General features: G+C 46.3%; 1 protein-coding gene and 1 long non-coding RNA gene across 7 annotated transcripts in view; one reads left to right on the forward strand and one right to left on the reverse strand.

Moving 5' to 3' along the window:
* MARCHF3 (membrane associated ring-CH-type finger 3) overlaps positions 1–16,496 on the reverse strand; it is a 150,854-nt gene that overhangs the window by 32,032 nt on the left and 102,326 nt on the right. For both annotated transcript variants that reach the window (XM_045487324.1, XM_045487333.1), the window contains 2 exons: positions 5,328–5,571; positions 1,704–1,908 (listed from right to left, as the gene is read on the reverse strand). In XM_045487324.1, coding sequence (XP_045343280.1) covers positions 1,704–1,908; positions 5,328–5,515 — 393 coding nt within the window. In that variant the 5' untranslated portion in view covers positions 5,516–5,571. The remainder of the gene's footprint in view (positions 1–1,703; positions 1,909–5,327; positions 5,572–16,496) is intronic.
* LOC123602981 overlaps positions 1–16,496 on the forward strand; it is a 109,064-nt gene that overhangs the window by 21,297 nt on the left and 71,271 nt on the right. For all 5 annotated transcript variants that reach the window (XR_006714660.1, XR_006714658.1, XR_006714669.1 and 2 more), the window contains exons 3-4: positions 9,281–10,502; positions 14,377–14,681. This is a non-coding gene — a long non-coding RNA (uncharacterized LOC123602981). The remainder of the gene's footprint in view (positions 1–9,280; positions 10,503–14,376; positions 14,682–16,496) is intronic.

The raw sequence follows: 16,496 nt of genomic DNA on the forward strand, positions 1-16,496 counted from the left end.
AAACCAAGATGTGTGCATGTGAAATGCACACGTGTGCACACACACACACACATACACACACACATACACACACTGGGGTTTTTACCAAGTGAAAATAAGAGTCTTCTTTACCGGGGAGAGACCAGTCAAGACCACTGGATGCACAGCCCTTTTAAAGCAGAATTGTTTTTTTTTGTTTGTTTGGGTTTTTTTTGTTTTTGGTTTTTAACTCTGGGAAGTTAGCTTCCCTGGAGAAGCCGCAATACCAACTTGGGGAGGTTCCAGAAAGTTTCTGGAAAGGACAAGTAGGCTTCTTTTTTAACTTTTGCCTTCGGGCTTGAGAAATCTTCCACCTCCCTTGTTTATTATTTAATTATGTACCTCCCCGTGCACCTTCTGCAGAGAAGTTCTGGAATGTAAATCCCAGTGAACGTGGCATGGGGCCAGATCCCTGACAGGCACTCTACAAATATGAATTTCTGAGAGTGGATGTCAAGCAGCAAGGCTGCTAAATTAAGAGGTCACTTGATCCAGAGTCTTAAAGCATAGGGTGAATTGAGGCAAGTCCAATAAATTTTACGCCATTTGGCAAGTAAGTCATTGCTAAAACAGGCCCCAGTTACAGGTCCTGATTAAATTCTCAAGGTCAAACCCAAGAGCATGTACATACAGAGTTCTCCAGAGCCTTAAGTGCTGAGGTGCTAACATACTGTTTTAAATAGTCTCTGAGAAGGGCGTCTTGATTTCTAGCTCTAGCTTAATGCCCAAGTTTCGCTGGGTCAGCTGCTGAAATAAAGAGTGGGTTATCAGCGGGTCTGGATTATAGGCACATAATCTTGATCTTGGTCTCTCTCAATTAGCTCCAGCTCATAATGTATTAGAATAGTTATTATTGCTAACATCCAATTTTTAACTGTCTAATAGACATCGAAGGTAGGAGAGAGGGCAAAATAGTCTAGTGATATTTTCTACTTCCCCTAGCTAATGCATAGACCAGACCCTTGGTCTAACGTAGAAATGTGTGGCTCCTAAAATATGAAAGAGTGTCCTGCCATTTTAATAGCTGGGTTGAAATGCCTTCCTTTTAAGAAAAGAGATTCCAATATTAGGTTATTAACTGAAAAAAGCTTGTGTATAATTTCCTAAGAGAGATTTTTTTTTTTTTTATTCAAACACTTGGATATGTACTTGGTATTCTTCTAAGTGCTTTAGAAATCTTAATTCATGTAATCCACATAGTAATTTCAAGAGGTAAAGTTACTTACCTAAGGTCATGGCACTACTCAAATCCAGGAAGTCTGGGTCTGTATCCATTATACTATGCAGCTGTATTTTTTTCATAGAGACCTCGCAGAGTACGCAAGCCAAATGCCCACGTATCTGTTGCTTCAACTGGGGCAGAGGGTATGCAAAGCGAAAGTATTGTCTCACTTCTCAGGAATGGGAAAATGGACAGCAACTTTATAAACTTCCCCTTTCTCCTCACACTGCTTTCCCATCTCCTGTCTCCACTTCATGGAGATCACTTTTCTACTGTCGGCTCCAGAGTGAGCTCGTGAGCCGTTTCTGTCTGTGTTACACACACACATGCACACGCACACACACACTTACACATTGCTACCGCTGTGCTTCATTGAGCTGCGTGGGGTTTGTGATCTGGGCATCAAAGCAGACATCATTTGCTCATTAGAGCTAAGTTTTCAGGACGTGCCCCAATTACTGACCTCCACTAACGGCCTGGGTTTGCGCTCGACTGCAAACTTGAAGTGGCAGAGTTCACAGTAGCTGGTGTTTGAGGATGACAGCCAGTGCTCCAGGCAGCTCCGATGAATTGTCCCCAAGGTCCCTGTGCATTCGCAGGGAGAGAGCAAGTCCTCTTGGCTGCTGCCCTCGTGGCAGATTCTGCACATCGGCCGGTCATTGAAGGGGCTGCAAGAGAAGGAGGGGGGCCTGCTGGTCACCAGGCTGGAGACCATCACCAAGAGGATGGTCCTCTGGCTCTGTGTCCCTCAGACCCTCCCCAGTGGCAGCTGCTCCAACAGACACTTGCTTTCAAACCCTAGATGTACGCTCTGTGTACATGGGGGGAGGGGGGGTCCTTGGGCATCTCCCTTCGCCAATATAAAGAAGCAGGGGATGGCCCGGGGCCAAAAGTGGGTGAAAGCGAGCAGTGTGTTATTTTTGTCTTGGACGTGAATGTTGTTCAGGCAGACTCCCGATTGAAAAATAAAAACTACTCCTCACCCTTAAAAACAGAAATTGTTTTGAAAAGACATCAACTGTAGTTTCCAGGCAAACTTCGTCTTTTGAATCAAGCCAGGACACTTGGAAGAACTCACGGGTTCTTTTCCTTTCTCCTTCCGTAAGGGTGGGAGAATGAGGGGTGGGAAGTTAACTGGCAGCCAGCTCTCAAGCTGTTGCACAGAACTGAGGTCTGAGCCAGAGCCGTGAGCTGAGCGGCAGGTGATCCTTTGAGCTTTCCTAGGATGCTAAGGATACTAAGCTCAACGCAAGTAATGGGTGTGTCCCACAGAGATGGCCTGAGTCTAGAGCTCTGCCATGAATTTAGAAAAACCAGCCCTGCACATTTCTTGAAGGCACACGGTGTGGTGGTTCCTGAGGCAGGTTCTGGAGTGGTGCCTGGGCCTGAACCCCAGCTCTGGTGCCTACCCACACAGGCTAATTTGGCGCAATTAATGTCATGTCTCTGTATGTTAGTTTCCTCATCTCTAAGACAGGCACAAAGAATGGTGCCTTCCTCTTTTTTTTTTTTTTTTTAATATGAAATTTATTGTCAAGTTGGTTTCCATACCCAGTGCTCATCCCAACAGGTGCCCTCCTCAATACCCATCACCCACCCTCCCCTCCCTCCCACCCCCCATCAACCTTCAGATTGTTCTCAGTTTTTAAGAGTCTCTTATGGTTTGGCTCCCTCCCTCTCTAACTTCTTTTTTTCCTTCCCCTCCCCCATGGTCTTCTGTTAAGGTTCTCGGGATCCACATAAGAGTGAAAACATATGGTATCTGTCTTTCTCTGTATGGCTTATTTCACTTAGCATCACACTCTCCGGTTCCATCCACATTGCTACAAAACACCATAGTTCATTCTTTCTCATTGCCAAGTAGTATTCCATTGTGTATATAAACTATAATTTCTTTATCCATTCGTCAGTTGATGGACATTTAGGCTCTTTCCATAATTTGGCTATTGTTGAGAGTGCTGCTATCAACATTGGGGTACAAGTGCCCCTATGCATCAGTACTCCTGTATCCCTTGGGTAAATTCCTAGCAGTGCTATTGCTGGGTCATAGGGTAGATCTATTTTTAACTTTTTGAGGAACCTCCACACTGTTTTCCAGAGCAGCTGCACGAATGGTGTCTTCCTCTTGTGTGACTGTGAGGAGAAGTGACAGTTCAAATCAGAAGCTTAGAATAGGGACCAGCCTGTAGTACATGCGTAGTTAGTGGTAACTATTTCCGCTCGCAGAAAAACTCAGGTCAGGAAAAGTCCAATGACATGGCCCTCATCAGGGAAGTTAGTGGCCGATGGAGGGCTCAAACTGACATGGCCTCACCTCCCAGTGCACACTGTGTCTTTGTGAGAGGACCATTCCTTTCTGACCGACATCTTCTTATATTGCTTCTCATATTTTTCTTTACTGGGCATTAGGTTTTAAACTATGTTATCACTCTATGTGCCAACCTGATGAACAGCCTCTGCACCGGTCCTCACCCAACCTAGACCCATCCCTCTCTTTGACACCATCTTTGGTCCAAATGGAAATGGCCATGGAAGTAACTGCTGTTTCCCAAAGACCTTTCTGGGATGATCCTGGGAACCAGTGAAGGCTTAAAAGAGGAAAAACATCTTCCCACTTGCCCGGAAGTGGGATCCACTCATGCTCAGGGCTGAGAGGAGAAAGTTTAAGGAGTAGAGTTGACTTTGTCTCTGACTATTCCTGGCCTCCTTCATTCCCACTGAGCCAAATGCACGTGAAAGTGACACAGACACAGACACACACACACACACACACACACACTCACACAACTGGCTCATAGGTCTAAGTCAAGCCTGTTCTTCTGATTAAACAAGGTGTCTGAAGGCTTCAGGGTACACCCGGTCATCTGTCTCAGTTAGCAGGTGAGCAATGGTGCTCATTGCCTCATCATATTCTGAGTCCTAAACCAATTGTTAGAAGCTTTCCGAGAGGTGGGAACATATATATTGACTTTCTTCTACTTTATCCCTTTGCTAGCTGCACAGATTGGCAGAAGGCGGTGTGTGGGGAATGTTTACAAGATGCATGAGTGTGTAAGTCTGTGTCTGGTGGCTTCTGTGTCCAGGCTGGGGTAATGGAAAACGCTGTGGTGCTACCCACAGTCCTGCTGCAGGTGCATGTGGGCCTGTATCTCTACTGTAGGGCTTGGTTGCGTTCCTCAGACAAAGATAAGCAGTCAACATGGGAGTTACTGGCCCCACCTTCCAGAATCAGGAGTGGCGGTGCCGGCGTCTTAGGGCAGGTCCAGTGTTGACAGGCATTTTACATTATTAGATCAAAGTTGCACGTAACTGTTCTGCAAGAAAGCTGGAGAAGCCAAGGAGCATGTATTGGCCGGACAGCCCATGGCTCTCAGTCTGCCACCAGACAAGGGGAGAGCTCCAGGGACCAAGTGCCGGCCTGGATAAGCCATCTCGGGGCTGCTCAGAGCCCACAGCCTTGTTTTGTTTCATCATCCAAGGGAGACAAGCTGTGGGGGCAGGCAGGGTATGTTGTGAAGGATCAGGGGTGAAGGGCCCATGGGGCGCAAAGGAGGGGGCAACAGAAGTGCCCCCCTTTCCGAGTGGAGACATACCACAGAAGCGACTCACCCAGGAACAGTGCTCCCACCAGGCAGTGCTGATTAGCACAAGCACTAGGAAGGTCACTTCAGAAGTTTTGCCCACAAGTCTAATCACTTTGGCTTTGTCACCGGAATTCAGGTGCCTCCTTCCCTCCTTTCTAACAAAGAGCTACCTTTGTTAGCACATGGCGACAGAGAGTGTAATTTACCATAGCATTGTCCAAATAACACAGGTAAAGAAAGCCATCCTGTGTCTTGTGGGATCCTTCCCTGCCTGGCTCTCTGCAAGTGTTTTAAGTGGAGAACTCAGGAGTGTGGATTTTAGCGTTACACCCCATTGCTATAGAAACGCTGATCAGAGAACTTGTATAGTTTTTTCTTCCCTCAGCACCTCCTCTCACCTGACACAAAGCCCTGAGCACTGTTTACATTCCTTTTAGCATCCTGCATCTGACAAAGAGTGCTCCGGCTCAGTTACAGATTCATTTATTTAATAGCGGTACTACCTCTGGGTGGCAAGAGTCCGCACTACTGTTGACAGCAGCTGCCCGTCCTTGGCCGAAACTTGCATGACATACTGCGGCTGCCCATTCACGAGGCTGCCACAGTCGTCCACGGTCTTCACCACGGGCGCAGCCGAGCTGGTGCAGTCTGGCAGCACTTCCGGCAGGTGACTGCAGCGGCTGGTTGTCATGGTAACAGACAGCAATTACTCTGCTAATGGCTTCCACGTTCATGCAAGATTTCCATCTAGGAGAGATCAGAAAACAGTTTACTTGGGCAGGGTGGTTAATAGAAAATGGAGAACTACGGGCCACCAACATCGCCGTGTCGTCATTTAATAGGAATAACACGGGGAGCCTAGACGTGGTGCATTATCTTGTTACCATGTAACACGTGTGTGCACACACACAGAACCCACGAGAAACAGTGGATGTGGTTGTGAACAAGATGGCGGGCATACGTAAATAGCAGTGTATGTGAACATTTAGGATCCCTGCTCTTGGAGGGGAGAGGGCGTGATGGCTCTGGAGCCAGATCTGAAGAGGAGATAAGCGGTTCTCTTGCTCTGTGCCAGAGAAGCAATAAGTCTTTGTTGACACTCTCTCAAAGTTACTAGAATCTTTATTAAAACCGCTCGCAACTCTTTTTTTCTTGTAAGCAATTTATTTTCCATTCGGCTTCATTCTGAGATGCTAAGATTAAAAAAAGAGAGTAAGGGAAAGAAAAAAAAAAAAAGACTTTGGCCAAGTAGCACCTTCTAGGACAATATTTGCCAAAGTGAATCGTTCAATTAATGTACCACATTTCTGACCATTGCCATATCTGTGTCCCATAATACAATTGTCTACTTAATGTATCTTGACAATTAACTTCCTTTAAAAACTTAACCTATTTTAGCCTTGTCTTAAATAGTTATTCATGATAAATGATTAGTTGGATGAGGTCGTTATATTTTTTCCTAATGGACATCACAATCAAGACATTAGAATTGAGTTTTTGTTAGTGGAATACCTAAAATCCAGGGACACTGCATCATCATAGAGGAACGCAAGAAATGATGACGAATGAGCTCTCTACAGGCTCTTAGTAAAGGCCTTGCCTCCCTGACACACAGTCTGTCACCGGGCCTGCAAGGAATTCTGTCTGCGATCAGTGTGGTGGGGGCTTGAACCAGACCTCAAATTAAAAGCACCCAGATGCACCGGTGTGAGCAACCCCACCGTATCCAGTAACAGGTCTGCATGTGATACATGAGAAACAGACATCTTTACAGAAACTTGCAGGCGTTGAATCTCACCTCTAGGAATATGGCTATTTCTGCCCAGCCTGCGCATCTCAAGCTCTGGAGCCCATGACAGCCCAGACTCTATAGACAGAGGCAGGATTGGTTGACGGATGGAGTTCACATCAACAACCAGACTGGAAGGTGAAGGCCCCAAATCAAAATAAATCCACCTCACAGCCCCCGCAAGATTTTTGGAATTCCTCAATGGGTTGCTTTCTCCTAGCTGTTTCTCCTGGTTATTATACAGTACTTGACTCCTATAGGTCTGGGAAATAGGATCATCCCAACTTCCAGAACAATCTGCATCTACTGGACGTTATTAGGATGAGAACATAGTGCTTGCAGGTGAACTTGAACTGACACTATCCCTCCCGAAAAGCACATGTCAAGGAGCCTGGCCATCAGGGGCAACTGGACAGGAACGGAATCCCCTCCTTGTGCTGAGGTGTCTGGCTGGCCTTGCTCCAGCATGTTCCTGTTCCTGTCCTTGGCCGTCACCATTGCTCTTAGTGTTTGTGATCTGGCCTGTCCTGGGAGACCTCTGGAAGCCGGAAGTGAGGACGGGGTAGTGGACAACCAGCCCTGGTCAGAGGCCCGATGTAGGGGCACAGGCAGGGCTGTCCCCACATGTTGTCATCACCTCCCTGGTGGGCTTTCCAACCACCAGGCACTGGGCAGTCAAGGACACACCCGGATAATTAGCCAGTGTGGTTTTGCTTTTTATTTTTTATTATTTTTTAAAAGTTTCTTCACTTATTTTGAGAAAGAGAGAGAGGGACTTTGAGCATGCGTAGGGGAGGGGTAGAGAGAGAGGGAAACAGAATCCCGAGGAGACTCTGCGCTGTCAGTCCAGAGCCTGAAGCGCGGCCCAAACCCACGAACCATGAGATCATGACCTACGCTGAAACCAAGAGTCGGACACTTTACCAACTGAGCCACCCAGGTACCCCTAGTTTTGCTTTTTAAATAGGATTTGTTGCCTTTGTTTGTTTGTTTTTAATACTGTAAAAGCCAGAAATGTATGTTATAGAAAGTACAGAAAAGTACAAAGAAAACAACACGACTCACAGATGATCCCACCACTTGGATAACCACAGTAAACTTTCTGGGTGGATGTCTTTTTAATTTTTGGCAGGGTTGACAGGGCGGAGTTGATTTGTAACTGACGCCAGATTTTTTTTTTTTTTTTTTTTTTTTAGTAATTGAGTTATAGTAGCTCTCAGGCCACAGAACAAAAGGATGTTCAAAGACCGACTTCTAAAACTCTGTATACTCTCCCTTCCCTATCCCTGCTCTTATAAAACCCCATTGACGTGATCTTAAATTCTAATAATGCCTCCTAGTCACCAAGTGTAACTTCCTGGCACAGCTCTCTTGCCTCACAAGGCAGCCATAGATAAAGAGCCAGGGGTGTGTTGGCAGGAAAAGCAGACACAGTGACCTTCTTGCCGCATGGAATCATTATGTCTGGATGCATTCTGTGAGTCTATTTTCAGGTTCTGCATAACTTCAACTCCTAGGACCAAACGCTCCCTCCCTATGCTTGATGGCATGGGAAGGAGGCGGAGGAGTGATGCACAGAGGGAGAAGATGAGACCCAAGCAGTCAGTAATTAAGCTAACTCTAGTGACGGGACATCACTCAGGCAGACAATGTCCCCAAGTTCGTTCACTTATAACCCAGATTAAGTTCTCATCAAAGGAAGCAATTCTAAATATATGACCTAAATCTGCAATAAAATGCCCTTGCAACAATTCAAGAAGTAGAGTTCCCTTTAAACTTATTTTATATCTGTAATTTCACTTCTGGGTGATATACTTCATCATTTAATTTCCCTTCTCAAAGGCAAAAGGGATCATCAGCGGTCTGATCAGTTCATTTCATTCACAGTGGGTGCTGGGCACGGAGTTGAGCATAAAGGGAAGGAAGGCTCCTCTACGTTGCCTTCTCCTGCAAGCAAGCCCTGAACCCAACTTGGGACCTGATGGATACGATGCTCCAGTCCAGCACTCACTGAATACACCACCATATTCACAGACCACCATGCATCAGAATAATCTTGAGGTACCAAGCCTGGCATGCCCATGATGAGTTCGCACACTTTGAAGAGATCATGTCTTTTTTTTTTTTTTTTAATGTTTATTTATTTAATTTGAGGGAGACAGCACAAGCAGGGGAGGGGCAGAAAGACAGGGAGGGAGAGAGACAGAGAGAGACAGAGAGAGACAGAGAGAGAGAGAGAGAATCTAAAGCAGGCTCCAGGCATGCTCAGCATGGAGCCTGAGGTGGGGCTTGATCCCACGACCATGAGATCATGACCTGAGCCAAAATCAAGAGTCAGACACTTAATCCACTGAACCACCCATGGGTGCCCCTACAAGATCATATCTTGAATTGAAAATTGGATAGAAGGGATTATGCAGAGCATGGGCACCTGAGATCATGGTGGGAAGGGCTAAGTTGGTTCTGACCCCACAAGAGTGGATCTAGTCATCTCCCCAGGTGGAGGAGGAGGAGACTGTCCCCAGTCTCAGTCAAAAGGAAGCACAGAGGCCTAGACCAGGCCTGGGGCAGGAGTGGGCCTGTGTAGGCTGCATGCACCAATTGGCATACATATGTTGCAGCGGGGGCAGTGACAAATGGCCCACTGCATTTCCCTGTCTCCTTTAGGGCCACCTGGGAAAACAGCAGGCTGTTGCTGTGGACGCTGGAAAGAGCTGAATTGTCGGTTTGCAGCCTAACTGGGCTTCCGCTGGTCTTTCTGCAAAATTTCAAGCACCAATTCGACCGCTTTCTTATCAACACTGCTGCTCTGTGGGAACATGTCTTCCTGGTTCAGCCAAGAATTCTGCTGTCTGGGATTGTTCAGGACAAAACCACAGTGCCCGTGGGGGGTGGTGTGTCTGTGTAAACTTGAACATCAGATTGCACTGGTAGGGCAGGTCCTTTGTTGGCCAGGCTTGACACCTTGTATTCTTTCTTTCTCAGGCTGTGAATAGAACATGATTTGGCATCGGCCAAATCCATCTGCACAGAGTGAAAAGGAAGGTGCTAGGTGCAGGAGAGGGAGCCGGCAAAAGAGGAGGGAGTGGCTAAATGAATGAAAGCCTGATGAGACCATTGTGAAGATTAAAAAGGCCTGTTTGTTAAACTGTGACCCCTTTAAAGGACAGTACAGGTTTTACCAAAGCAAGAACCCAGCCAGGCTACGGCTAATTGCTGCCATGTTTCTGAACGGTCTGCCTTTGGTAAGTGATTTCCATGGGAACATGGCTGGCACCACGAGGATGCGGCCGGAGGACGTGGGGGAGGGGAAGGCAGGGGCCCTCTGTTCACCTCCTCAGTCCCCCTGGCCCCAGCAGTCCCTGAAATCTCCCTGAGGATCACAGAGTTCCGGGAGGAAGCTCTGTTCTCGGAGGCAGGGCACCCACGCCTGCACCTTGGCTCATTGCTCGCCTGGCTAAATCACATAGCCTCTCAGCCTTTGCTGAGATCTCTTGCGTATTTGGAATAAAGGCACTAATATTCCTGAGCCACTTGATCGGGTTGTTTGTGAGGCCTAAAATAATACATGTGAACACGCTTCATAAATTGGGATGAGCCGCGTGCAGGGGACTATTGCTACGTTAACCTTAATTCCTGCTCTTTTTTCTGGGCTGAGTTGCATCTTGTTTCTCTCTTTGAAAACTCCCTTCCCCCGTGGCTCGTCAGTTTCCACCATGCTGTACCTCTGGATCATGCTTGAGCTCTGACGTTGTACTGCTCCGTCTCTCTTGGTGGGGGAGCACGAAGGGACCCTCTTCCCTGAACATCTATTTCTCTTCCTCAGTCCTGTCTCCTTCAGATCCCTGCACACAGGTTGTCACTTGTCCATGATGAATGTTTAGTGAAGGTATGTATTATGTTTGAGATATTTGGGTTTATTTGTTACAGCAGCTGCCATTATCTTAGCTTATCTAGTATGTGATAAATATACCAGGAAATAAAATGCAAGCCACGCCCCCAAGTGCCTGCTTCTATCAGAACTGTATTTTCAGCGGCAACTCAACTTGAATCTTTTAGTTGTAGGACAACAAGATGTCTGGGGGAGGAATCTGTTATGTTGGCACCTCTGTTTGGGTGTACAAGTTATCATGGGGTTTAACGGTGAAAATAAGAGCATAAGAGTATGTGTGTTAGCTGGCACTAACCTGGTCAGGAAGGCTGCCTGGGCAGTGGACTAAGCAGGCCCAAGCCTGGAGAGGCAATCTGTGGCAAGAATGGACCTCCAAATTCGATGCTAGTAATTCCTGAGATTTTTAAGAAGCACGTTCCTCAGGTCTCAATATGTTCTAGAAGGGTGCCCTGTCACTCTCACAACCAGAGTCGGTCCAGAAAGCAAATCCAAGAAGCAAATGTATTCATTCTTTTGTCCGCTCAAAGAAATATTTTCTGAGAGATGACTAGGTACTCCTTCGAAGTTGCTGATGGTGTAGTGTCCAGACCTTTCAAGCCAGGCTTTGCATTTCTTGAGGAATGTTTCCCAGACCCTCCTCGGGGCTGCAGAGCCATGAGGGCAAGGCATCTTTCCACTGGCAATCATGCCTTTGCTTACTCGGGGGAAACTGCCCTAAATTTGTGGGGGGGCTGGAGGATGGAAATGCACAACTGAGGAATGGCTCGATGGCTTTCTGCTCCCACAGAACTGCACATCATTCACCCTGGTCCAGGATTCAGAAGGTGGACCTCAGTTTTACATGATACTTGCCTCAGGAAGTATCTTTAAAACGTCCCTTCGCCTTCCTAGAGGGGCTGCATACTCAGGGGGGCAAGGCCTCCAATGATGAGACCAATGAGCGGGCAGGACAAATCAGTTGGTGATTGAAACGAAAAAAAAAAAAAAAAAAAAAGGCAATAAAGGATAAAGGCTGTCCAGGAACTTCCCCCTCTGAGGGAGACTTTTAGACTCTGAATTCTAAGAACAGTCTCTGAGAATAAGAATGCTCTTTGATAGAACATTTCCCTGGCTTTTGAGGCATGTTATAACCAGGCAGTGCCCTGCATGCCTGATGAACTGACTTGGGAGTATCTGGAATGTTCAGACAAAATGAAGGCAGGCGGGAAATCACACACTGACCTTCCTTTCCAATGAAAATGGAGCAAATGACTAATTTCAAAACCATTAACATGTAAAATCGGCATATTTCTTCTGAGGACAGGGCACAAAGGCTCTCTAAGGAGATTGCTGGGACATGATTACCAGCAACATTCAAGTTTTCAAAAACACGCCAAGGAGGCTATTCACTAAGAGTGGGTAGCGGTAAAGTAGCTGCTTCATTAAACTGAAATAGCCTCGGCAGGGCTGTGCTTACAGACCCACGCTACCAAATTATACGTTTCTTTTCTGGATGCTTCACTGACCTCATTGTGTGGAGTGGAGGGTTTGTCATTCCAAATAAAGTGACCGTCCAAGTCTTTACAAACATGTCCGTCAGGCGCCTCATGAGACTGCGCACTGCCACACTGCCTGGCCCAGTGGGTTAAAAAACAAAAAAGCAAAAAACAAAAACAAACAAAAAAAAACTTGCCTTTTTGTTTTCTCATTATGCTCCGCTTACGTGCGCACTGTCACACTTGCATAGCAGAGTAAGCAGGCGAAATGCCGGTTTCCGAGCATTAAGGAGGTTTTGATGTGGGGGTAAAGACACTTTCTTGAGGAAAGCGTAAACACCGGTGATGAATCAGGCGGGGGGAAAAAAAATCCAGACTAGCATGAAGGCAAGTTGGATCCAGAGAGTTCCAATCACACAGTGTCTTTTTGAAAGTGACACACGGAGTTATTTATCCCTTCCCTGTTATTAGTTTTGATTCTCCATCCATGTTGTTATTTTTGACTTTCAGCCACAAGAAGCACCAGAAGTATCAGGCTAATTTTTTTTTTTTCATTTAAAATTACTAATTTTCTCTTCAGGCAGGTAAAATCCTCTCGTTCTGCTGAAGGCAAATCAAGTAACAATTATAGTGTTTATACATATTTTTTCCCCCTCAAGAAGTACTCATAAAATTAATTCGGATTTTGGAGGCTATCCATTTTTTCATTTAATTTTAATTATATAGATGAAAATGGCAATTAAAAATCCCACAACTGCCTTGTGTGTTCAAAGACACAGCGGCAGCTGAGTCACACTTGCAAGTGACAACAGGACCCAGGACACAGACCCCTGCTTCCCAAGGCGGGGGTGGGCGTGGGGCAGGGCTCTCTGATGAGTTCTGGGGACCGGGGAGCAATCAGGACACATCAGAAATGTTTAAGTGACAAGTTGAAAAACCATAGAGGGGAGCAGGCAAAAGAGAGTAAGACATTCCCGGGACATCGCAGGGAGATGAAAAAGAAAAGCGTATTCTTCAAATGACATTCAGCATGCCTAGCACCCAACAGCTGCCTGTCTAGCCTAAGGAAAAGTGTGGAGGGTACAACATGCTAACCAGGATATCTGGTGATACAGGGGGTAAATGTTTCAGCTCCAAAGGAGGGCAGAATAAACCCTAAGAACCAGAAGTCCCCGGTCTGTCGCTTCACTCGTATTCATTTTCTACCAGCATCCAGGTGAATGCCCACCATAAAGGAAGTTGTACCTCACTCACCTTTTCTGTGCAAACAGCCCTGTGCCCGGTGTGTAGGTGTGCCTAACCTCAGCCTCCCACCCCCGAGAATAAAGCCAGCTGTTAGCGTATTTTCAGCCGGGTGCCTTGGGGCTTTCCCCGTCTGTATTTCACCAAGACCATGGGGAGGCTGCACTCTTGCCCTCTCCCAGGGTCATGTCCAAGCTCTACGTTCTGCCAGGTTCTGGGGGCCCAGGCCTCACTTCAGGCCCTTGAGGTCCCAAGAGACTTGGCTCCATTACCCTTGGCTTTGGCGCAAGGTTGACTTAAGTGACTCAGCTTGGTGAGGAGTATTAAGGCAAGCACAGAGTAAAGATGAAAACTCTTTGGATCTCGCTTTTCAGCCCTGTTTTTGGCATTACAGAGGGACTCCCTGTCGTGTGCTTCATAACATTAAAAGCCTCCCAAATTCCACATGTGCTCATTATCTCACATGTGCTCTAGAGACGTGCCAGAGTCTCTGGGTGTCTTTGCGTTGCTTTTGTACATATTTGGCTTTGGGGTCAGGAGCACTCTGGGATGGTGGGGGGAAGGGGACAGAGCCCTGGCTTATAACTGCCACCCAGCGCTTATGAATGGACGAGACTTACCCGGCGCTAAGCCTCATTTTCCTCCCTGACAATGAGGACCTGGGATAGGTGTGTGCCTGGCATGTGGAAGGCACTTGGTAACAGACAGTGCTTAAGACTGTAGTGCAGCGGGGTCAGTTTACAACAGCTGGGGGCCAGGGAGGGTGTAAGGGGTTCCTTCCAGATCCCTTGCCTGGCCCATCCCCTCTACAAGCCCTCCTTGCTACCCTCGCATCTGCCCAAGCAAACATCTCACGGAAGCACAACCGCTGACATCTGCTTTGACAGTCTTGTGTAAATATAGCTAAAAAGCACAAAAACATCCCCCTGGAATGACTCTTCTTGGCCCTTCGACTCTGTTCCCTGCCTCTCCGCGACACACACTCACACACATACGCATACATGCAGAGACAAGCCATAGCTTCTTTTTTGGTGCTTCCTGAAAATAAACGGGTCTAGTCTTTTAAATCAAGGTGCAAACAAGCACACGAAAACGCACCACATAGCCAACGGCTGAGTTACCCGTGATCACTTGATCACTTAATCTCTTCACAGGGTCTTCTGGATTCTTGTTCTTCACCCCCTACTGGCGGGGAATGAGGCCTCTTTCTTCCTTCCTACCTACCTCGATGCAAAGCATTCAATGAACTCCTTCAAAGGAATCTGAGGAGTCACTTTGTCCTCGTGGGAGCACATGCTCCCTTCTGGCCTTTGCTCCTTTCGCTGCCTGGCCCAGCTTACCTTGCGTCTTGACATCAATCCCTGCATCTGACACAGCCCCCATCCGCTGGAGTATCGGCTTCCTCCGGGCTTTTTCGGTGTGAGGACCAGCCAGCGCTGTCCCCAAGCCTCCCGTGCAGGTGAGTATGTTATTTTTTCTTTTTAAGTTTATTTTTAAAATTTACTTTGAGAAAGAGAGACAGAAAAAGAGACAGGCAGAGAGGAGGAGAGACAGAATTCCAAGCTGGCTCTGTACTGTCAGCGCAGAGCCTGACGTGGGGCTAGAGCTCACAAACTATGAGATCATGACCTGAGCTGAGCTGAAGAGCCAACCGACTCAACCGACTGAGCCATTTGGGTGCCCCAGCCTCTGAGTATTTTTAAAGCCTATTAGAAATATCGCAGCACATCACGTACATGGAGGACTGTTTTTACCAGAACATCCCGTTAGGCCCCGTGGCCGCTTAGAAAGAAGGTCCTGAATCAAATATCTGGTCTGTTCATTTCTTTGTATATCCAGCCCCGCCAAAAAGAAGGGGTGAGTTTCCTTAACCTGATCCAGCCTGTTTGACAGAAACAAAACAACTTTATACTGACACTGAATTAAATTCTCATCCAAGATAAAACAGTCAAATATTATACAGAGGTCTGTCTATCTTTGCTTTTAAATTTTCATCTGATGGGTTTTCCTTCAGAACATACAAAAAAAATTACACTATTAATAGCAATAGTGTGAATATATTTTTCTATTTTCATAGCACTATTCATTTGCCATTCTCTAAGTGCTTAATAAATACAGTGGGTCTTTACTGCCTTCCAGGGTGAAAATAACAGTTATGCCCCCACGGAGCTCATTCATTTGCTTTATGGGCTAAAAAATCTCTAGTGTGTCACAAATTAACAAAATGTTCCTGAGGACTGTGTTTTATTCTTGAATCTCCAATTTCACTAATAAATGTGAAAAACACATGTAGCCAGATAAGCCCCTGGAGACCAACCACTGCGGATGCTGAAGAAAGCAAGTTATTCCAGCTAAGATCAGCATTCACTTTTCCACCAGAGACTATTTGTTACCCAAATTCCCCTCCAATTGCTTGATGTAAAGCAATGGAATTGGTTTGCAGTGACTACCCCCAAAAGCTAACAAAACAGTTTTTCTTTTAAAAAAGGATACCTTCAAAAAATAATCTTTTTTTTTTTTTTTTTTATCATCAGATAATGACCTTTTTCTAGTCATGGCCCCAGTGGATCCACACACTCCCACCTCTGAGAGAGATCTGTTATTCTTCTCCTTAATATTTTCAGCATGAAAAATTTTAAGCAGAGAGAATACTAAGTAAACTGACATAGATATACTCCCATCATGCCAATTTAACAATGAATCAGAATTTTGCCACACTTGTTTCTCCTTCCCTCCTTTTCTTCTTTCCTATGAAGATTATTTTAATGTTTATTTCTTTTGAAAGAGCGTGTGTGCATGCGTGTGCACGACTGGGGGGAGGGGCAGAGAGAGAGAGAGGGAGAGAGAATCCCAAGCAGGTTCCGTGCTGATATCGGGGTTCGATCCCACCAACTGTGAGATCATGACCTGAGCTGAAATCAAGAGTAGGATGCTCAACCGACTGAGCCACCCAGGCACCCCAGTATGCAACATTTAGATGTCTATTTATGTACCTCTTACTTGCCACCTCCTTTTCTTCTCCCTGCCACTATCTTGCTGAAGAAAGCCACATTCAAAATTGGCTTTCTTGTGGTATCATTTAATTTGTTCCTCTATCCCCTATATTTTCTGTAAACGTATAAGTGGCCTTGATAGAGTTCAACTCTTAGGCAACAATAGCTCATAGGTGACACTGTATACTTCTCATTGTATCACATCAGGAGACACCTAATGGGTGTCCCATTTTTAATGGCTTCAAGTGATGGCGGATGATTCCCTCATCCTTCCCCATCAA

Source organism: Leopardus geoffroyi, chromosome A1 (genome assembly GCF_018350155.1).
Source record: "Leopardus geoffroyi isolate Oge1 chromosome A1, O.geoffroyi_Oge1_pat1.0, whole genome shotgun sequence".
In the NCBI taxonomy this organism is placed as follows: Eukaryota; Metazoa; Chordata; class Mammalia; order Carnivora; family Felidae; genus Leopardus; species Leopardus geoffroyi.